The 24,001-nt window shown below is 35.3% G+C and overlaps 1 protein-coding gene across 7 annotated transcripts in view; it reads right to left on the bottom strand.

The window, feature by feature from the left end:
• Positions 1-24,001, bottom strand: part of ANKRD28 (ankyrin repeat domain 28) — a 181,296-nt gene that overhangs the window by 10,254 nt on the left and 147,041 nt on the right. For all 7 annotated transcript variants that reach the window (XM_058553547.1, XM_058553500.1, XM_058553528.1 and 4 more), the window contains 11 exons: positions 23,536-23,618; positions 22,017-22,080; positions 20,488-20,556; positions 17,887-18,027; positions 12,892-13,003; positions 11,903-11,929; positions 11,411-11,485; positions 7,825-8,026; positions 5,287-5,374; positions 4,927-5,044; positions 4,160-4,379 (listed from right to left, as the gene is read on the bottom strand). In XM_058553547.1, coding sequence (XP_058409530.1) covers positions 4,160-4,379; positions 4,927-5,044; positions 5,287-5,374; positions 7,825-8,026; positions 11,411-11,485; positions 11,903-11,929; positions 12,892-13,003; positions 17,887-18,027; positions 20,488-20,556; positions 22,017-22,080; positions 23,536-23,618 — 1,199 coding nt within the window. The remainder of the gene's footprint in view (positions 1-4,159; positions 4,380-4,926; positions 5,045-5,286; positions 5,375-7,824; positions 8,027-11,410; positions 11,486-11,902; positions 11,930-12,891; positions 13,004-17,886; positions 18,028-20,487; positions 20,557-22,016; positions 22,081-23,535; positions 23,619-24,001) is intronic.

The raw sequence follows: 24,001 nt of genomic DNA on the forward strand, positions 1-24,001 counted from the left end.
CTTCTTATGACAATTTTATAGCAGTTTATTACTGACACAACAAATTTTTTTTTTGTGGTAGACAAAAATTAGTCTCCTTATTCTTTTCCACGGTGACCAGTTAAAGAAATTTGGTCATTATTTTTGAAAATGTCATATTTATATAGCACAATATAACTTTCAAAATAATATACATATTTATACAGAATTAATTTCAAAATTTAAATATTTTCTGATGATAGTAATGAGCTAATGGTAAAATCTCAAATACTATAGAAGTGTTTAGAGGAAAAAAGTACATGTCCCTGTTCCCACCGCATCTCCCAGTTCTACTCCAGATTATAACCACTCTTACCCTAATAGTTTCAGAAAATTTCTAGGCATATACAACAGCAGGCATGCAAACACATACTTCCTTTTTAAAATTTTTATGCAAATAGGATGTTTAGTCCTGCAACTTGTTTTTCACTTAATAAATTTCTATATTCTTCCATAATAGCATACATAGAAACCTTATTCTTGAGTGTTTGAAGAACTTCCTGGTACTGACTGTGTCATAAATGATTTAATCTCCAATTATGGATTTCGAGGTGATTACTAGTTTGTTGTTCTTTGTGATATTATCAACGATGTTGTATGAAACATTCCAGGACTTTTTTGAAAACAAGTGTTTTTGTAGAACAATTTTCTAGAAATGATACTGCTGGGTTAAAGAACAAATATATTGATTACTGATAGATATCAAGCCCAGTTTTTAACAGCAACTTTGAAAACAGGGAATAACCCAGATTTTCTTAACCTAATTTTCAAAGCCAGGGTTTTAGTAAAAATAGCCCAACTGCTGTACTGATGATTGCAAATGAAATGTTGCTTCTTTTATTTCTTTAGTCATTTGGGATTGGTTTTAGGAATAAATTAGATTCTTACACAGCTTCTTTATTTATTTCCATGACTTAACATTTGGCTAACAAAGTGATGCTATATTTCTTTTCTTTTTTAATTACTCTAATATTTTAAAACAACAGCTCAACTTAATCTTTACCCTATAATCGTTTACCAGGAAAAGGAAGTAAGCTTTAGGAAACTTATAATTGTGTTCCATCTTTTGTCGGTTCTTTTTTCTAATCCAGTGGTTCTCAATTGGAGCAATTTTGCCCCTCAGGAGACATCTGGCCATGTCTGGAGAAATTTTTATTATCACAACTGGGGATGGGGGAAGAGTGCTATTGGCATCTGGTGGGTAGAAGCCAGGGATGCTGCTACACATCTTACCATGCACACAGCAGTCTCTCACAACAAAGAATTATCTGGCCCAAAATGTCAATGGTGTTGAGGTTGAGAAACTCTTAATTCTCTCTCTCTCCAAATGTTAACTCCTTACCAAGAAATAACTATGGAAAGTTGTCCAGTATTAAGAGTCTCCTATTTTCCTGGTGTAACAGTTCTCAAGGTGTGGTCTGGGGAACTCTGGGGTGGTACTGCAAACCAGTCTTTTCTTAAACTAGCTTATTAAAGAAATCTGCTACTTGTCTCACTAAAATTTTTTTTTGGAAAATAGTTATTTTTCATAAAAATGCTATTTATATGAAATGTATATGAAAAGTATGGACATGTAGTAGATTATGTTATGTTAAATTAATAAATAACCTTAAATTTCTCAGTTCTAATTTCCAATATAGTAAGTATTAATAGCTATAACCCACAGGTCCTAAGACTGAAAGGTTTGAGAATTCATGTCCGAGCAGACTGCAGACTGCAAAAAGGGAGTCCTGGGGCTCTTGATTACCTCCAGCAACCAATTATTGAGTCATATCAAGCTAAAAAAGTCATCACTTTGTGTCCTAGTTTATGAAAGAATGATAAAACCAGTCTCTTCATGTTTTAGAAGGATACACTGAGGATGCTTAGAGCTTCATAAAACCTGATAAATTTTTAAAAGGAATACGTGAGATAAAGTAAGTACTTACTTTTAAGTTCCGTGACTGAAAGACTATATAAACTGAAAATTTGAACTTTAATGTTTAGTATGTATACCCAGTTCTTTTCTAAAACTTTGCCATCATTCCATTTTAATTTTGAGAGAAAGGTTGTTTTCTGTTCTGCTGGAGTGCTTCCAATTCTCTTTTCAGTCGTACAATAATTACTAGTCAAAGTAAAACCACTTTACATATTCTACTCAGAATGCTAAATTATAAAATAGACTTTTGGCTATACATATGGCATTAATTTTAGACTGCCTGTATATTCTCTTAGTGGATATAGCCAACGCACTTCTAATTCCTTCCAGCTCAATTCAGAATCATCACAATTTTCTACAGTCTGGAAATAGACACATCTGTTATGATCTTTAAACGGTAACCAGGCATGTAGTTCGTGCAAAATTTTGTCTCTTGTACACAATGTGCTTAGAGAGTCTAAATTCAGCAGTGACAGAGTAGGAACTCGCTTTAGGCAAACAGTGTTCTCCATAAAGACCTGATAAGGAACGTTGTAATACACAGCAACTCTCGAAAGGATAGTTACCTTACTGTGTGATTTTTTCCAACGGTTAATTCTCACTGATACATTAAAAAAAAAAAAAACAAAAAAAATCAAGCAATAAAGTCTTCTTCCAAATAGTTTTATCTCACTGACTTTTTAAATAAACAAAATTCCCATCTGTGGATGTTTTCCCACTCTATATTAGATGTTTTTGGTTTTTCTTACACTTGTAAAATGTTGTTACATTATAAAAACAAATCAAATTTCAATGGCAAAATACAGTATCTTCTTTGACTTAGGACTAATCTTTGGCCACTTCACTCTACTTATTAAATACCAACATTAGTGAGTTGAAAAGGGAAAAAAAAAGAAGTTGAAATCCAAAGGTCTTAACAGTTTTCAAAACTGTTCTAAGGATCTGAAGTAGTAAAAATGAAACTGACTAAACTAAGCTTTTTGATTAGCAATAGATTTAAAACTATTCAAGTTTTTATGGCACTATCAGTACTCAGAGTTGAAGGATGACTAATAGTAATCACAGGACAATCGTCAAGAAGAGGCCAAAACTTTCTTACAGCAAAAGAATAGAACTCTCAATTCTGGCACAAGGATTAACAGGAAAATCGAAATACTGCATCTAGAAAATACTTATGAAAACATTTAATTAAACTATAATTTTGCAAGATTCAGATTTCTCCTCTTTCACAGTAACTCAACATTATTTGTCAAAAAGGCTTCCAGTGAAAAAACCATGAAGCAGCATATTACACAAAGACAGAAACCTCAACTCTGTGGGAAGGCACTCAGCTAAATTTTAGAACAGATACTCTACTTATTTTTTTAAGCAAGTGGATATTTATATAAAGAGGGAATTTATATTTTCTTTACATTTGGCGGGAAGGTTGTTAGAACTGTGTTAGAACTAGTTTTGAAGATATTCTCTCACAACTAATATTAATCTGAATGCTACACTAAAATTCAAAACAAATAAAAAAACCCTCACATTCCTTCTAAAGCCGTAAGCCCAAACTTTGACAGGACTGCTGTTTAACTGTATATAATATACCTGAGTGTTTTCTAAGATGACCAAATATATGGCGCTACACAAGAAAAAGTTAATCTCTCTCAACATGCTTCTTTACTTAAATTATTTTAATTAGTAACTTTCATAAGCCAAATTCCATTTTTAACATCTACAACCTTAAAAATACCTTTATACTTCTCTGAGTGACCTCTAGTGAGCCTACCTGTAAAACGACTAACTGTGACTGTCAGCCTCTAGGAAGCTGAAAGTCAGTCTGTTGTAACCATGCGGCAAAGTTAACCATGAGAGTTTCTAACTTTCTGAAGTTTCTACTTCTTTGATCTGCTAGGATTTTATTCCCTTAAAATGTTGAGCATACATGTTACTGTTGATATAAGCATCTTATTTGGCAATGTGTTCAGAAAACATACACAGATTTCAGTTTAGAATGCAATGTATTTTCATTGTTTCTCCTACTTTTGTCATTTTTTTTCCTAATACAAGTACATTTAGAAAGTAAAAGAACATAATCAAAATACAAGTATATGTTATATAAAAGACATTGGAAATAATATAAATACGTCATTTTCATGAATACCAGAATGTGTTACAGTTAGTTGTCTCTGCTTGGTAAATAATAGGCATTTAATGTACATTTGTATCTGTGTACTTAACCGTTGTAGCAAGCCCAGTGAAGTGCCGTATATCCATGATTGTCTGCTATGGCTGGATTTGCATCCACAGATGCTGCCGACTGCAAAAGGGCTCCAAGAACACCAATGTGTCCACAAGCAGCTGACAAGTGTATAGGTGTCCGGCCCCTGCTATCCCGAAATAAGCACTTAGCACCATGTTGAAGTAATGCATCTACACATTCTTCATGGCCTGTAACTGCCTGAAAGAAAAATTATTTGCATGTAGTTGAATATATTATGTTGGACACTACATGCCAATTATAGCTAATTAAAAATGTTTCAAGTCCTTATTCCCCATGTCCTTCCATTTATCATTTTTTGAGTAATTCAGTATTTTTATTGGAAATGGTTTAAAAATTCAGTTAAAGCAGTAACTTTATCAAAATATAAATAGTTTGAAAAATAGGAACAGAGGAACTTAAATTCAATAAAAATAATATTTCAAAAGTGAAAAATTTAAGACAAAAATGTGTAAGAAAGTAGTTGTGATAATGGAAAAAAGTAAAATTGACATTAATTCTGTTCAAGGCTTTAGTGTTTTAAAATTTTGTTCCAATATTATTTGTTCTCTGGATTAAGTTGTGCTTTGTAATTGTTTAAAATTAATGTTCAAAAACTAAGATACTGAAAGAAACGGCAAAGATTATTTGGTAAAAATTTAATGAAGAAAAATAAACCTAGCCTAGTTCTTAGGTAAAATGAGGTCATAAAGACTTTTTGAAAGGAAGTAGGAATATTTTTGCTTACCCCTCGATGCAGAGCTGTCCTTCCCCATTTATCTTTGGCATCTACATTTGCTCCTTTGTTCAGCAGGGAGTAAACACAGTCTGTGTGCCCGTTGAGAACAGACAGCATCAGAGGAGTCCTGAGCAATAGGGGAATAGGTTCAGTGTTACCACTTAAGACTCCACTCCGTGAAAAACAAACAGTGTGCTGGTCTATTTTCTAAACATGTCTTTCTGTGATGCAACTATAAAGCATACTTAAATTAAAAATCTATATTTGATATTACTCAGTTACATTCCATGACAGACTTAGTAAAACAGGGAGAAAAGTACAAAGATTAACAAATATCCTAAAAATAATTTAAAAATTATTAAAACTTACTGTCCATTTCCATCTTGAATATCTACTGCATTCTGAGGTTCTGCATTTCCTATTAGTAGCCGTAGGCATTCTGAATGACCATTTGTTGCTGTAAAGTGATATTTAAAAATTTCAGTAATATATTATGATAAAATAGAAAATGTCCATCTTAGAGCACATTTTCTAGATATAATTTTGGGATAGTTTTGTTGAATTTAATAGGCAAGAAAAAAATAGCTGTAGATACAAAAGTTTCTATTGCCTTTGTTGATAAAAGTGAATAGATATAAATTCTTCATCTAAGTAGTGGCCACAGCCATCCTTCATCATCTGCTCTGCTAAAAGAATGCTCATTTTATTTAACTTTCTAGTGGTGGCAGTGTGGTCAGGGAGGGTGATCTGCCTCTAGCTAAGGGATGAAATCATGATTAGACCAAATCAATCACAACAATGTCATTCTCCTTTGCCAGTGATTGGTTTCAAGGTGAGCACCGGTACAGTTCTGACCACTGAGATGTTAAGAAGTCCGGAAGGCTTCTGGGAAATATTTTTATCTCTGATAATGAAAAGTACTCCTTCTTTCCTGATTTTAGATGTGATCCTGTCAAGAAGCAGCAACCATTCTGTGACATGAGTGCAAAGGCAAGAGAATAACAGAGACTCTTTCAGAGCTCTGACATCATTGCTGAATCAAGCAACCCTGGAACTGACTCTACCTCTGGACATGTCATGTGAGGGATGAAACCTCTGTCACATAAGCCATCATTCAGTTGGGTACTATGAAAAATTTCCAACTGACACATATACAATAAAAGAAAAAATGATTTATTTATAGAATGGATTTGTATGTCCAATTATATAAAATGGGCAATGGTATAAGTAAAAATGCCCTAAAGAAAATAGTAAAGCTTTTAAGATAAATTAAATCCTCTGCAAAATTCAGGTGCTGTCCATAATATAATAAAGTTTGAAGTTCAAAGAAATATATAAGCCACATAATAATGCAGAAAGGAGTATCTATCACTATTCTTCTTAATTAAAAGGTGACAAAACTAATGAAAGCAAGCTAGGTGCCTAATATTCTACAGTACCTTCTAACAGCTATATTAAATTCTAATAGTTATTAATTAAGACTTGTGGCTCAGAATTACACCCCCCATCTGTATGCTGCACTCTGCCAGCAGCTATCATAATAACCAATAACAGTGTCATTGAAGCATCTCACTTGGGGATGCTTCAAAGAAATTCTGTTTGGCTCATCATTCTTTTTTAATGGATTCACTTACACTCAGTACACAGCAGCTACTGATGACTTTTTGTGTCATCTAACTTTAAAACCCAAAACATCAAGCATAACATCACTGTGGGAAAAGACTGGTTCACTTCCAGAAAAAAAATCTCAGTGTCCTTTTCATGACTTATGAGTAAGATGCTCCCTAGCAAATCTCCAAATCTGAAAGGCATCTATAGAACCAACGCTTGCATTTATTGCATAGGCGCTAACAGTAACCTGGAGCTCTTTCAGCAGATAGGACTTATAGACTATATGGCATTGGTTAGCCATTTCTAAGGGACCGGCTAGTGTCTTGGTTCAATATTTAGTGAGAGTGCAAACACTCCATGAAAGTTTTAAATTAGCTCTGCAAATGATCTGTGCTTACAACATAATTTTTCAAGTTGGAGAATTTAACTTCACATTTTTCCAGAATAAGATAATAGAAAATAATAGCATTTTGACTTCTTATTTTTACCATATAGCAGTTATTATACATTTATTAGGAGTTTTAACCCATTTTTAAAATTTTTGTCTTTGCGTCCTGCCTCAATATCTGACAGTTTATGAAAGGCTGCTCTGGAGCAACAGTGGGTGTTACCTATGGAAAACACAAGTTTCCCAAAGGACTAGAAGCAAAGCCCAAGACCCATATTCAAATGTGTCCTTAAGGATCACTCTATAAAAACAGACCAAATGAAATGAATCTAATCATATAAAGATGGCCTACTGGGGACGAGGAAAATAGTTGGCTAGGATTTTTTCATGTATACCAGTCATGGTTATTTAAAATGAATACTGCCTTGTAGTAATTCCTGTAGAGAGTTGTGCATTTGTATCTGCTAGTGATACACAGCTGGTACCACGTCACCACAATGACATGGTTACATATTTTTGCATTTTCACACATCCGCAACATCACAAAATCACATCATGAAGTAGTTCTTGCATAAAGTAGGTGCTCTATAACTCCTTTCTAAATCGATGTTTAATGTAGTACAGTAAGTCAAAATGTTGTATCAATTGTTAAATGAAAGCACATACCAATCCAGAATAACTTCCATCAAAAAGAAGTAGGAAATACTGCATTGTTTTGTTGATGAAGTACTTCAGAAGTTAGACTATTAACATATATCCGATTTCTAAGGTAGATAACTGTTTAAAGCAATTAAAATCTTGCTGTTGGTTTTTTGTTAAAACAATTACCAGAAATATATAAGAAATTGAAAAAGAAAAGAGTATTAATGGAAAGTGGTAAATAAAATCATGCATAATATTTGACATACCTGCTGCATGTATAGGTGTTCTCTTCAAAATATAATCTTTTACTAAGATTGAGGCTCCCTGATTAATGAGTACATCCACACATTCAACATGGCCCTTAAATGCTGCAAGATCTAAGGGTGTTCTTCCACTACTATTTCTCACATCAAGATCTAACAAAGACTGTACCAACACTTCCAGTGCTTGATGGTGACCATGATAGGCCTAGGAATAAATAAAAATATAAATTAAAAAAATTACATATTTGGGGCTGGCCTGGTGGCGTAGTGGTTAAGTTCATGCCCTCCGCTTCAGCGGTGCGGGATTCATGGGTTTGGACCCCGGGCGCGGACCTACACGCTGCTCATCCAGCCATGCTGTGGTGGCGTTCCACATACAAAAAATAGAGGAAGATTGGCACAGATGTTAGCTCAGCATCAATCTTCCTCACCCCCCCAAAAAATAAAAACATACTTAAGCTGACTTCCCAGATACCTTAGAAAACATAAAGGAAGCAAACTTATCTTCATATTATTATTATATTTGAGATAATCCAAACATCTGTATTGAAAATTCAGAAAGTTAACTATAAATTTTTTAAATAATCAAATAGTAAGGTACAGTGTTGGGAAATGGGTACTCTGCAAATAATAAAAGTTCAAATGACAGGTGATCTTTTCATGAGTATACAATGTCTGGTTCAGGACAGACAGTCAAGGGATGTGTGACATGGATTCAATGAAAGCTTTCATTCTAAGTCTATGACTCCAAAACCTGTGTCTTCTTTTTTTTCTTTGGTGAGGAAGATTAGCCCTGAGCTAACTAACATCTGTTGACAATCCTCCTCTTTTTGCTGAGGAAGATTGCCCCTGGGCTAATATCCGTGCCCATCTTTCTCCACTTTATATGTGGGACGCCTGCCACAGCATGGCTTGATAAGCGGTGTGCAGGTCAATGCCCAGGATCCGAACCTGCAAATGCTGGGCCACCCAAGTGGAGCGCACGAACTTAACCACTATACCTCCTGGCTGCGCCCCCCAAACCTGTGTTCTTAATCACAGTTCAGTGCTCCACTTAACTCCCTGATACAATTTTACTATACTTAAATTGTAGAGACAGCCAGCAACTGAAGTTAAGCTAGTACTTGAGTCTTCTCTCAACTTAAAACAACTACCCCTACCCCATAACATGCCATATCTCAAAAATAAACATTTCTCTTAGCACAAAAATATTTAGACTGGGCCCTGCTTGAATAACTGCCATATGCCAGGCGTTGTCCTAGCTGTACAATAGAGCAAAAAGACTGAAAGATTTGTCAGACTGAAACCCCCTTCCTTACACAGTCTCATTAAAGAGCTTTCTAAATAATTCATTTCAAAAACCAACATGTCAACTGAACATCTATTATTCTTATTGGACTAGATGCTGAGCAGGACATACAGCAATAACGAGACATAGTTCTGGCATGAAAGAAGTATTCTCTCTAGTTCACTTATACCAACACTTTGTAGCAAAGGGCACAAGCCATTTTCTGATACCATTCACACTGACAGCTTAGCAGGTTCGTAAATTATCACACATGAACTTTTCACTGAGAATTGAAAAACATAAAATTCTACCACATGTGAGCTAAATCTCACTTGCTCCTAATCTGAAAAAAGATACTTAGCTAGAAGAGGGCCCCTCACTGCAATCAAAGGGCTGTAAAGCCATTTCTTGTGGAAAATGTCAGAAAGTACCAGCAGAGGGTAAAGCTGGTCTGGGCCTTACTGATTTCTTTGATGTTTCTGACTACCTACAGGCTTGACTACCTCAAAGATTAAAGTGACTGGAGATCACTGAACTCTACTGTCCCAAGATCACATCCAATCTTGTTCCTCAATACCAGGTCAACGAAATTATGCTACTAAAAGAATGAACTTTGAGAAACACAGTATATGCAGAAGGTAGTATAAAAAGAAGAGAGGAAAACAAGGATGACTACAAGCCATGATGATTTGCCACAGGGTTCTTCCTCATGATGTCCTTGTATAGGACTGAGACAAGGAACTTGTATGCCTAGTATGTGCAAAGACAGAAACCAAGATCAGTTCCCTTAAACTTCCACCCAGTGTGTTTTAACTGCATCAAGCTGTCCCAGATTGGGAGAGTTTAGAAGTAAAAAAAAAATGACTTCAAGTAATTTCTGAAAACCTCCTACAGATAGATACAAAATGCAAAAGTGGTGGGATATTCACATTTCAGGGAGTCTAATAACTAAACTACAAAATTATTTCCATGTCAGCTTAAAAACACTATTCAGCACACCCATGTTCACAGAAGCACTATTCACAATAGCCATAGAGTAAAAAACTATAGTTTTTGAGATAATGCATTCAAAAATTTGGCAAAGTGCTGAGTCTGGCATCTACCTGATGGGGAGCCAGATCACCGGAGGAGAGGATGGTGGGAGGTGGTGGTGGTGACAAGATAGAGAATAGATTGCTCAAGAAATGACAGTGCTATTATTACAATGATGATGATGATGATGCAAGAATTGCCTAGTCATCTGCTCAGACTTCATTTCTTGCCACCAGTAGTAAAATGGCTATTTTCTCCATGCTGGCTTTGCCCTTTCAGATGATTTATTTACCATGCAAGTCTGGAAGAGCAGATAGTACTTCCAAAGACCCAAAGGGCAAGGAAGCAGAAAGCTTCAGCATGCCTTCTTAGTTATTTAGAACACGGGAGGAAATACTAGTGGCGAGAAAGGGGCAGAAAGACAAAGCAGAAAATTCACTGTACATGTGTCAGCGTTAGAAAATATGCAGGGAGAATATTAAGATAAAAAATAATAGTATACATGAGAAGAAACAATTAAACGGATAGCTGAACTTGCAGTCATCCACATTAATTTAAGTATATACCTTTATGAGCATTTTACTATACTTAAAATCAGAGGTTTCACAAACAGCTAGTGATAATACCCAAGTCTCCTGATCCTCCAAGTTTCCTCCGCCCACAACTGTAACATGCTTTGTTTCAAAAATAGATTCTTCTTTCAACACACAAAGTACTAGATTGGGCTCTGCTAGAAATTTCCTAAGGTAATTCATTCCCATATTTGATTTAAGTAATTGGCACACTCTTTCTCCTAACCTTCTCCTCTTAGTGACTGACATTAAGAGGAAAAGTTCAGAGGCATCCTAAGCTAGAAGGGACATTACAGATCATGTAGCCAAATCCTAGAGCATGAGTAATTGAAGGATCAACTAAGCATACCTGGTTAGAGCCCCAAGATCACAAAGTAAGCAAAAAGTTGTATAAATTCCACAGAAATTATCGTTCTTATACCGTTTGCTTAGCATCTTAGAAGCCATTCCACCAGGGGAATGTATTTTTAAATTCACATCACAGGTATATTCTCTCCCTTAGAGTAAGTCTTAGGGGAAGTCCAAAGATCTGTTGTTGTTGTTGTTCTTAAAAACAAAACACAACAAAAGCACACTCAAGAATTCTCTAAATTAAACAAGTTCTTTAAGTGCTGGGTACGAGTTTGAGTCAACACAAACAGATATGAGATATTTTCAGTAAACCAGCCATCATGCTGGCTGTGAAGGCAGTACTCACAGCCAAGTGTAAAGGGCTTATTGTTGCTCTATTGTCTGAATCACTCAGCATGTCTGTTCCTGAGGTTTCCATTAACTGAGAAAGAAAAGCATTTTAAATGTCAGAAATGGTACTTTTAGATACATTATAGTCGTTATTCCTACTCCCCCTCCCCTAAGTTCAAATCCATTTTAGAGTATAAATTGAAACTTGATTATGAATTTAAAAATCTCAGACCATCACATTAAGAAACCTAAACCCAGCAAGCTCATGGAACAGATCATCCTGAGAGTGTCCGGACCACAGACTAAGAACTTTGAGGGAGTATAAACTAAGAGCTTGAGGGAAATGCTATTTAACTACCACCAAGTAAGAACCTCCCCTCCCCTTGCATACATGATTTCTATCACTATCTTTGTTCCCAGGAATGTGTAAAAGAGGCTTCAGCTCTAGTGAGAGCAAAGTAATAACTGCAATACTCTGAATAGCAGGGGGAAACTGACTAATACTTACAACATCTAAGGGAGTTTCACTTGCAATCTGAAATAAAATTTAAAATAAAAATAATTAGTTCAGGAAGTATTCATATGTATTAAAGACATAAATGTTAGCTACAGGTCTCTATTTATGTAGGGCTTCGTTAAATTCTATTCTGAACCTGTGCTTCCTTTGCCTCCAAAAATTAAGTTTTTTAAACAACTGTATAATATAATAGACCACAGATGTATATACACAGGTCTAAGATTTTAGTCTAAAGATACGATAATAACCTAAGGAAATATTCGTTATTTCTATAGCAGGGTTCTAAATGCTATATTAAATATGTCAACCTCCTTTGTCTATCTTTTATGCCCACTCTCCTTGAATTTTATTTCCCCTTGAAAGGAGGCAATGTTTAATATAATTTATAAGGTATGTCTAAATGAAGAAACCCTAAACTTGAAGCAACTGTTACACACTTGAGAATCTTTTAACTTGTCCCCTTACTTTCCATTTCATTTGGCAAAGTGGGGTGAATGGTGTGTACATTCAAGAATGAGACCACAGTTGAAATAAAAAAGACTTTGCAGAAGTAGAGTCTCTTATCAGGAGGGACTGTTAAAAGAATGGGCCTTTCAGAATTCCCTAAATATATGGGGGGAACCTACCTTTAACAGGGACATTTACTTCTCACATCAGATATGGTTACAGTTCTTTAGAAACTTCTGGAAAACATTTATTTAAAGGCGCGAAGAAGCAAATGCTACATAGACATGGGGTAATACAAGGGAAGGACATAACTAGCCCTCTCCAGAGATCTAATTCTCTCCTTTCTCCTTCCTTTTTGAAAGGGAAAAGGGAACGAGAGACATCTTCCTGAGGCAAGTATGAATTTAAGCAGTGTAAGGATTCTAAAAATGTTAAAAAGCAATAGAACTTCTTGATTCATTTATTCTCATTTTCATTACATTACTAGAATATAAACTCACACTAGTCCTTCCACAAAAATTCAGGAATCTTACCAGCTGAAGACATAGACGGTGACCATAAGCAGCTGAATAATGAACTGCATTGTACCCTTGCTTGTCCCGGATCCCTGGATTTGCATCATTTCTTAATAAGTATTCCAGGCACCTACATACAATAACAACATATTCAAAATTCTAAATCCTACATTTTAACCAATGATAAAAACAGAGACTGAAACTAAAAACTGACAATTTTTCTTACACTTGAGTAATGTAAAAATCATAAACATATCAACACTATATAAATTTGTAATTTAAATGACACTGACTGTAAGCATCATAAAAATATAGACAAGGGGCCAGCCCGGTGGCACAAGCGGTTAAGTGCGCGCACTCCGCTGCGGTGGCCCAGGGTTCGCCGGTTCGGATCCCGGGCGCGCATCGACGCACCACTTATCAGGCCATGCTGTTGTGGCGTCCCATATAAAGTAGAGGAAGATGGGCATGGATGTTAGCCCAGGACCAGTCTTCCTCATCAAAAAGAGGAGGATTGGCAGATGTTAGCTCAGGGCCGATCTTCTTCACAAAAATATATACATATATATATAGACAAAATGTTCATAACAGAATGTTTTTCATTCAAAGAGGACACCCTCAAAGTCTGTCAACAAGCTTAATATACCAGAAGGCTGTTTTTTACAGTCACTATCTATGGCACCATGTACTCCACTCAAACAATGTCTGATAGGATTAAACTCTTAGTGGTGGTGAGCATCCAATGTTGGCAATATTATTGCTTATCTATCTGGAACACACAGTGAGTATAGTACCTCATCAGGCAGCTCAAGAAAGGTGTAAAAAAATCTCACAATAGCAAGGTCAGAATTTAATGATCTTGAATTAGAGGACTGAGAAGTATGTAAATTGTAAAAGTGTAAACACTATAAAAGTAGTATGTAGGTAACAAGAAAGACTTCCCCATGGGAGGTGTACTTCATTCCTGTGCTATTAAAATATGAAGAAAATAATTTTAAAAGGCACTATAGGCTTCACAATTTGTTATAATTCCAATATATTTTATTATTACTGTAGCAAAAAAAAGAGTACTCAATCAGAAATTAAAAGATTTGTCTCTAGAGCTCATTTGATACCAGTCATTTGGGTAAATCATTTCACCTTTATGATGAAATGGCCTCTGTTTATTCATTTGATAGATGGGGGTAGGACTCCAACCAAATAATCTAAAATCCATTCATGCTCAAATTGCAAGTCCATAATTATTCAGTGATACTTCGTCTAATATTGCAATAAGTCTAACTAAATATTAATTCTACTACTAGAGGAAAAAAATCTATCATCAAATACTCCTTGTTAAAAATGCAAGTTTCCAAAAACATACTAAAGTTATATAAAAACAAATGAAAAAGAACTGAAGCAATGTAACTGATCTTTCAGTAACTCTACCATGTATATATAAGGGCCATTCTCTTCAGTGCCAACACTTTTCTTTAATGCAGAATTGCTTCAAATCCTTTAGATTTCTTAGGAATTACTTGCAGAATCTATACTCATTGTAATATCTTCAATGGTAGCAAATGTTCATCCTTTTAAGTGGGACTTTGATATTTACGTACAGCTAAAATTATTAGTCAAACATCGTGAACTGGGTATCACTATGATCAAAAAGACCCAAATCTGACTCTAAAGTAACAAGACTGGTGTTTTTCGGTGTTCATAAACTAGCTCTGAAGGCACTTCAGGAAGTGTTTTCGGAGTGTGTAAACTCTGTTGGTATATAGCCTTTCTTGGTGCCCAACTCAGAGGTCAATGGGATGGAGAAAAGACCTGCAGGGCTGGAAGACAGTCTCACTGCTTTACAAGTATGACCATTTCACCCAAAGGTGTATCTTTTTATCTTGAATCAAATTCTCTACATGTGAGTGATAAAACAGAAACAGTTCTCCCTACTGAGACCTGAATACAAGACAGATTCTATCAGTGGAACAAACTATTTTAAGATAACTTGCTGATACATGAGTACTGAAAAACACATTTATTTAAGGAAAGCAAAACAAGTAGGTAAGTTCATGTTTACTTTCTAAAGTAGGTTGAGCGTCTCTCAAAGTATTATTTACAGTGACTAGGTTCCAAGTACACAGCATAAAATGGTTTGAAATAATCTAATTGTTATACATGTGTAGTTCTTATCAAATCATATTATTTAATTTTTTACATTCACATTACTCAGATGATTGGTCTCCTGTAACAAAACAAAGAACTCATTTATGATGATAAAATTCCTTCTATTTATAGAGATAAAATTCCCCCTGCCATGAAGAGGATTTCTTTCTTAAATATAATCAGAAAAAACAACCTCCCAGTCTTCCCCTTCTCTCATACACACCAGATGGGCATGGGGGAGATTCTTACCATCTTGGTCAAACAGAGCCAGCTCTATTTCTCTTCAACTGGCAAAGAGAATTTTATTTATTAATGTTTAATACATTTAATATGTTTCTTGTGATAGCAACTATATATTTGTTTGCTGAGTCATGACTGTCTATAGAGAATGCGGGCATCAGGATGATGGGGGTGACTAGCAGAATGAGTAGAATGAATCAGGAAAGATTTCAAGTATTTTTCCAATATTTACTGGAAGTGAGAACAGAGGGACATAAGGCAGAGGAGAATTATAATTACTTATGTCATTTCTGAACAGCAGAAAACCAATGTCACAAAAATTCCAAAATATAAACAACTTTCCCTGGGAACGCTGACAGGGGATTAGTAAACAATCATTAAAAAACCAAACCAACAAGTAAATATTACTGAGTAACAGTAATCTGAAGCTATAGGGAATTTGTTTCTTCTTTTAGAAAATATTTCACTCTTGCTTTGGCAGAAGTATGAATTAATTATGCCAGATTCTCTTACTATCTAACCTATTCCTGGGAATTAAATCCTTGGCATTTAGAAAAATAGATCAAGACTTTAAGGCTACTATTTAAGCCTCCAAAACAATCACTAATTGAAAGAATACTTCTGGTATCCTAAAATGGTTACTGTGGCTTACAGCTTCCTGAAGGTTCCCAGGGAACGAATCACTGAGTCAATAAATGATGGCATTTAGACAGAACCTCTGGGATTCTGATACTTTAAAGATAAGAAACAGAAGCTCCAAGAACGAGTGCTAGATTCTTTTATACACATCTCAGTTTTCTCTACAATCCTAAGAAGTAGGTTTCATTCTAATTTTACACATAAAGAAGCTTTTGCTTAGCAATTACTTGCTCAGGCTCAAAGAGGTACAATATGGAGACCCCAAGATTTAAACTGGGTCTTTCAGATCCCAAAGCTCATATTCTTTCCAGTATATCAGACTGCTTGGTATAGCTACTGAGAATTAAGTGTTTAATAAATATCACTAGCCTATTGCTCAAAACAGTTTATATTAAGTGAGAAAACTGATGATTTAATTCTCTTTAGAACTAGTACACCTCTACAGAAAAAATAGATCGGCTTAAAATAAAACCACAAATCTCAAACAGTATGGGCTGAACATTGATATTCTTCTGTTTTTGCATAAGAATTCAGGTTTAATGTAATTGTCTAAGGACAGGAGGACCATAGGGCAATCTCTATGTGCATGCATGTGTTTTTGTGTGTGTGACCACTCAGTGAAATGTATGTAGACCATGCCAAGCAACACCCAATAACCAGTCTGTGGGAACAGTGGTAAAAGACTATCAAGGGTGATACTAGTCATTTTAGGTATAATTTTAAGAAAATCTATAAATCAAAGCATAAAATTACAAAATTTATAAATCAGAGGATAATAATAAACTTATCCAAGTTTACCAAAATATTTTCTGATTTACAAAGTCTTTATTACAGATTTTCTTTACAGAGCTACTATCCAAAGACATACTTCAAATAATTTAACTTCTCCTAAAATGTATCTATATCTAATTATTCTGGTATACATGAAACTGTATAAAGTGACATATTCCTGCAAACAGAAAATACATTTTACTAGTGACCTCGAGATTGGAATTTTAGCCACAAATCCAACATAAAGTGTTACTTACAGAAGTGTCTTTGAAATTAGCTACAGAATTTATAATAAATTAACATTTGTGAATAATACCATCAAATCATGCTTTTTATTTTGAGGGCGAAAAGTAAATATTAAAAAACCAAAGAAATAGTTCTGTGTTAAATGCAACTTCCTTGAAGTATATTTTATAAAATCTTTCCCCTGAAACCATTACTTGTTTTTCCAAAGGATATTTTTAATCTTCACTGACCCAGACACATGGGGAATACCACAGACACTGAAGATCTCTTCTCTGTCTCCAATGAGTTTATTTTCCTCCAAGAAGGCAATAGATATTAAGGTACTATAAATGGGTTTGATTAACTTTCAGTGAATATTAATTATGAAAGAATTTAAACATCTCTTATTCTTTTGTTCTTATTCAGTCACTCTTGGTCAACATTTACTTCCTCCATTATCTAATTTACTTACTTAAACAATATTTAGTACCAACTATGTGCCAGATTCTGCCAGTTCAATTACTCCCTTTTTGGATACTACTTTGCAAGGATCCCTTGCCAACATAAACTCTCTTCCTTTGAAGGGTATTGGTATTCTAATCTCTGCCCAATATTCTGATAGCATTGTCCATATATCTCTCCTCTTTCCCTTTGCCTATGATATACTCAAGGCTGCTGCCTCTGAGAAGTCAAATGGAAAAAACATGGAGGCGATATTAAGATGTGTTTTTGGCAGGGAAGACGAGAAGGGACCTGTATCTTTCTTCTACCAGATCAGTCATTAAGGCAGCTTACTGAGCAGAAATAGGTAGTAATAACTATGATTTAGGAATAATTATGAAACTAGTTTATTTCCCACACTAGAGACTCAGGGAAAGCTAACAACAAAAAGTACAAAAAGGAACTATTAACTTGCAATAAAAATAGCTATCTATATGGAAGATGCTGGTTTACAGAAACAATAATCCTTCACTCTCACCACATGATACTTACTTGCCATCTGTGTCTGACGTAGCTGCATAGTGCAGGGGTGTGCATCCTCTTTCATCAAGGTCATTCACACTTGCTCCTGATCCCACAAGAGCAAACAGGCACTGGTAATTGCAGTTGGCAGCAGCATAGTGCAGTGGAGATCTTTTGTGCCCAAGTTAATATAAGAAAAATAAAAGCCAGGGGTATACACCAGTAAACAAGAGCACAGTTGACTCCTAATCCACCCAGTTACAAGTATTGTATTTACAGTGAGCTTGAGATTAATTTCTGCCATATACTAAGTCTTTTGGAAGGCTAGACAGAAAGCTAGGAGGAGAAAGTAAGGTGGCAGAGAACCCCTAAGAATAGGAAATAAGATAGAAACAGAGTTAAATTATTTCACGGTCCCCAGACAGTAACAATTCCAGTCTTCTGAGTGAATTACAGATACCCTTCACATTCTGCTCAGAAACTTGAAAACTTTCATTTTAACATGCTTCCCCTATGCTAATAAAAATGTTCCATAATACACAGGTAGCAGCTTCAGTTCATGTCTCAGTAGAGGATAAAAGGGTAAGAGAAATACAGAAGCATTAAAAAGATTGCTCAGGGGGCCCGCCCCGTGGCGTAGCAGTTAAGTGCGCGCTCTGCTGCTGGTGGCCCGGGGTTCAGATCCCGGGTGCGCATCGAGGCACCACTTGTCAGGCCATGCTGTGGCAGCGTCCCATATAAAGTGGAGGAAGATAGGCACAGATGTTAGTTCAGGGCCAGTCTTCCTCAGCAAAAAGAGGAGGATTGGCATGGATGTTAGCTCAGAGCTGATCTTCCTCACACACACACAAAAAATAAAATAAAATAAAGTGGAGGAAGATGGGCGTGGATGTTAGCCCAGGGCCAGTCTTCCTCAGCAAAAAAAAAAAGAGGAGGATCAGCATGGATGTTAGCTCAGGGCTGATCTTCCTCACCAAAAAAAACAAAAACAAAAAAGATTGCTCAGTTCTATCAACTATATGGTGGAGCCATACAGTAATATCAGATTTCTCAAGGAAAAAATGTGTAGTTTTGAAGACTATTCACTATGCAGAAGAGTTAGAACACTGTTTTAATTTCTACAGAGTGAATATTTGTAGTCAATTTCTTCCCAGTTACTGAAATGAAATAGAATGTCACAAAATTTAGGAGTCCCTTTGTCTGGATTACAAAACTATAATGATTCCACGACTTTTCATTAAAAAAAATAAGAAGAAAAAGAAAACAGAAAAGTGAAGGTAAATTTAGTCCAGGGTCTTCATGGTATAATTTTTTCTAAAACATTTACACAGTGAAACGATAGTAAAACATTATTTTACTTTACTGGATAACAGTATAGTATAGTAATAGTATTTTAAAAAATGCAATTAAGCCTGAATTACTTTTAAGCTTCTAAACTCAGAATACACTTCAGAAGCCCTCTCTGCTATTTGTAGCATAGAATGCTTCAAGTGCCACAAATTAACTAACATATGCAGGATTAAAGTATAATTATGAAAGCAAAACAGCTATAAAAATATTGCAGTACAAAGCCAAATAAAGTGATTTTTGATTTTGTGGGTCATTAGTTCCTTCATTAGGAGGCTTATGAGAGCAGTCTGTTCCTCAAAGTAACTATGGGGTCAAATAGTTTTTTCCTTCTTTTCTTACATGCATTTCTGATTCACTACCACACATAAGTCTATTTACTTCTGCACTGGCCCAATCACATGCAATGACATACATTCACACATTTCCTTTTGACATACACACCCTTTCTTGTCATACACTTGGATATGACTCTCAAACTCCTGACACACACAATTTTGCTCATATTTTCACCTCTATTTTTCAAACCAATTTAAACTGTCTTCAATCCTTTCCTGTATGGTTCTAACACACTCTGGGTCAATTCCTACTCTAATTAACTTGGTAGATAATGGCGGCTTTAAGTACCTCTACCACAAATGCCAGTAATAATGAGACCTGGGGCTGAACAGTGAAAATGAGGATTGGTTTAGTGGCTACGAAGGGACTTTGTCACTTCAAAGATTGCCTTTCCTGCAGATCATACTCAGGGTGTGTGTGGATGTGTTGGTATGTGTATATGTGTATTTGTGGGGTTACAGAAGAGATGAAAGAAAAATTACATATGTATTTGTACCCTATTTCCTCCATCTTTCTGGTGCTCTATAACCAAATATGGGCAGTAGAGTCTCTGACAAACAAATGACTTGGGGGGAGACTTAGGAGACTGTACTACTGAGTTCTGGGTCCTGTGCGTTTCCTGAAGGAACATAGGTACCATGGGGTTTTACATTTCCACGGCTATAATTATGATAGGAGGAGGAATGATATCAAGAGGTGCTTATATGGCAAAGCTGTGGCTGGTAGCCTGGGGCTGCGGCAAGGCTCCAGGTGGAAGAAGACTGTGGGTGAGAATGAATATTTAGAAGTTATCGATTTTTAGGGGTCCTCTCCAATGAATCATGACCACAATGCAAAAGATGCCAAATTGTTCAGTTAGTTCTCAGAAGCCAGTTAAAAGGTCAAGCAACTCATTAAGTAAATAACATTAATTGGGCTCTATAGAGGAACTGTATCACACCCTACCTCCCAAATTTGTCCTTTTTGTTGAAGTCTGCACCAGTATTCAGCAGAAGGTTTAGGCACTCCAAATTCCTATCCAGAGAAAAATTGAGTTAGAAGACTTAACTGTCAGTAATTTCATAATGAAACTGGTAGATTTAAATAAGTATAAAAGTACGTTTTCAAACGAGGGTACAGTGAATAAAATGGCATGATTTATATTTTCTGAGAATAAAAACATTAAAATGCATCTTATCTAGAATTTTAAAAGTTATGTATATACATACACTGGCACGTTGATAGAAAATAACAAACGAATCAAGTTGTCACTATTTAAAAGGAAGTTCACATTTGTAAAAGAGTTCCTGAAGAGTTTTTAGGAACCTTTAAAACAAACTTCAAACAATGTGCTTATAATTGAATGGTTTAAATTTAAGTGGTTTTTAATACTAAATTAAATTAAAATAGGTTAAAAAAAAATCAAACCTGAAAACACAGGTAATGTCCCAAGTCAGCTTTCCCTTATCTTTCCTATACTATGATTGCTTACTTAGATGTATCCTTAGTTAAAACAGGTAAATTACATGCATGAGTATTTCTGTAATTTAATTTTTATAAACCTGAACACCAACTTACTACATTACAATGAAAACTAACTGCCAAGTGATCAGACACTCATGTTTCTGTTGTCCCTCTCTCTGTAGGCAAGTAACATGGAAGCTAGGTTTTAATTGGAAGGTTCTTTGGTGACCTTGCAAGAATAAGAGGACCCAGTCACTTGTTCACAATCCATCTCTAAAACTGAGACTGGCTTAGTGGTAGTCTTGGTTCAGCAAACTTGTCCTCTGAAATCACTGGGAATTTTTAAGGAATTATCAATGGGAAGAAAATTCTTGCGAATGTCCTTTTGATAAGTCATCACGAATTAAATGGCTTATCATAGATTTAGAATCTAAATGATAAGAAACATTAGATTATTAGCAGCATGCTTCAGAGACCAAGAGTTTTAGTTGAAGTTTCTTGTTCATTCAAACCAACTGCCCAGTTTCCCCTAGTAGTAATATTTAAAACTTAGTCCAAAATCTTTCAATCTGAAAATTTCCTCTTCCTATATATTAATCCTGAGTAGAGGCAAGACATAAACATCAACTTTTTTTTCCTGAAATTATGATTAAAATACCCCAAACACCTTCTCAAATACTAGTATTACTCAGAACATTCCCAGAACATTACTCAGAACATCAATGTTTTGATGCGCTCATTTGAGGACATATATTTTTCCATTTATCCAGAAATGATTTTCTTTTATAGAAAGCAATACTTCCTTTTCTAGGTTTGTTCTATCTCTCTCCCTCATAGCTTATGACTTAGGTGGAAGAAGATTAAAAAAAAGCAATTTCAACCAATCTGGACTTTCCTCTTTCAAACCACTCCTGTTAGGTTTTGTTTTCTATTTTGTGGTAGCCCAGAATTAAAGAAGAGAAACAAAGACAAGAAAAACTGCCATGACCAGCTACCTTTTTCTTAAAAAAGTGAAAATTTTGTTAACATACCCTCCAGCTGCAGCTGCATGTAGACAGGTCCTGCCAAAATCATCTGGGGTATCTATATCAAATCCTGTAAGAACGAATACATCTTATACATTATATAATACTATAGACGACACTTTATATTAAAGTATTATGTCAAGAAATGTCAAGAATCACACCCCGCATCTCAAACAAAACTATGAATTACATATAGGTACAAAATTATTGAAAATAGATTAATAATGTATAATATTACAAAAAAATTACCTCTAAAGGACTGGGGGTTTTAGGACAAATGCTAACGTACCTGTTTAAAAGCCATAGGCTATAATGAATATTATTCAGCAATACGAAGAAATAAAGTACTGATACATGTTACAACATGGATGATCTTTGATAACATTTTGTTAAGTGAAAGAAACCAGTCACAAAAGACCACATCTTGGGTGATTCCACTTCCATGAACTGTCCAGAATAGGCAAATTTATAGACAGAAAATAGATTAGTGGTTGCTTAGGGCTGGGGGAGGGAGGAAATGGGGATGACTGCTAATGGGGTTTCTTGTAGGGGGGATGAAAATGTTCGAAAATCGATTGCAGTGATGGTTACACACCTCTGTGAATATACTAAAACGCTGAACTGTAAATTGTAAATGGGTGAATTTTACGGTATGTGAATTACATCTTAATAAAGTTATTTCTTTAAAAAAAATACAGGTGCTTTGCCACCTATCGATTATTACTAACAATGAGAAGAGATTTCAGAATTCTCTTTCATAGATAAATGGGTATGCGACTACTTGTGGACATACAAACACTTTAAAAAACTCAAAACAGAATTAACTCACTTAAAAAATATCATTAGGAAAAACTCAGAAATGTCTGTCTCGAAATATGTTGATTTTCACTGAAACTTTCCCATAATTCTTTTAATAATCACAAGTTTTAATATACAAAATTTGTTCAACTTTCTTAACACTCTGAGAAAGAGTATCATTTAAAATCAATTAAATCTTTTATATTTAATAATTCTATGCATTCAGTGAGGATCATAGTTTTGTAGTAATATTTACAGAAAGCTATTGAACCTGTTTTGTTTAAGACTGACTATGATTCTGGAATTTTAAAATAGTAGTTAGATATGGCATAAATAACTTCACAAACCTAGAAGATACTGTAGAATGGCTATCGGCTCTTAAAAAGGAAGCAGGCAAATAGAGATATCTTGTTTCTAGACATAAAGGGACAATCCAAGAAGACTACCATTCAATGAACAGAAGCTGCTCTAGAAATATTCTACACCCTATTCCCCAACTAACAGAGACAGGAAATCACAGGAAAAATAAAACCTTTCCCAGAGCTGAAGAGAACATCGAATCTTAAAATTAAAGGACTCAACATCTTCTCAGAGGGGTTAATAAATGATCCACACTTGGACATATCTATATGTAATTTGGAAAAGCAGGATAAAGAGGTTGTATTAAAATTTGGGAGGGTTTGGAGAGACAAAAAAAGGAGAATCAGTCTGCGATGGTTCCACTTACCAGAAGAAAGAAGTTTCCTGCAGCAATCTGAAAAACCACTTAAGGCTGCCAAATGGAGAGGGAACATTCCATGTATGCCACGCCTAAAGTAAACACAAGAAAAATACAATCATTTAAATAAACTATAAAGAAACTACTTAAAGTGAAAAGATAATTAGATGAGTCAAAATCTATAACATGCTGGAGAGCAATTTGGCAAAAGGCTGAAGGTGGGCATAACTTATTACCTAGCAGTTTTCCTCCAGGAGTAGGGTTTTTCAACCTCAGCACTATTGTCATTACGGACTTTGTTGTGTGTGTGTGAGCGGCTATCCTGTGCATGCAGAATGCTCAGCAGTATCCCTGGGCTCTACCCACACTAGATGCCAGTAACACCCTCCTCCCCAAGTTATGACAACCAAAAATGTCTCTGGACACTTGTCTAGGGAGCAAAATCCATTCCCCTTGCCTCACCATTGAGAATCAT

This window comes from Diceros bicornis, chromosome 2, assembly GCF_020826845.1.
Source record: "Diceros bicornis minor isolate mBicDic1 chromosome 2, mDicBic1.mat.cur, whole genome shotgun sequence".
Lineage (NCBI taxonomy): Eukaryota > Metazoa > Chordata > Mammalia > Perissodactyla > Rhinocerotidae > Diceros > Diceros bicornis.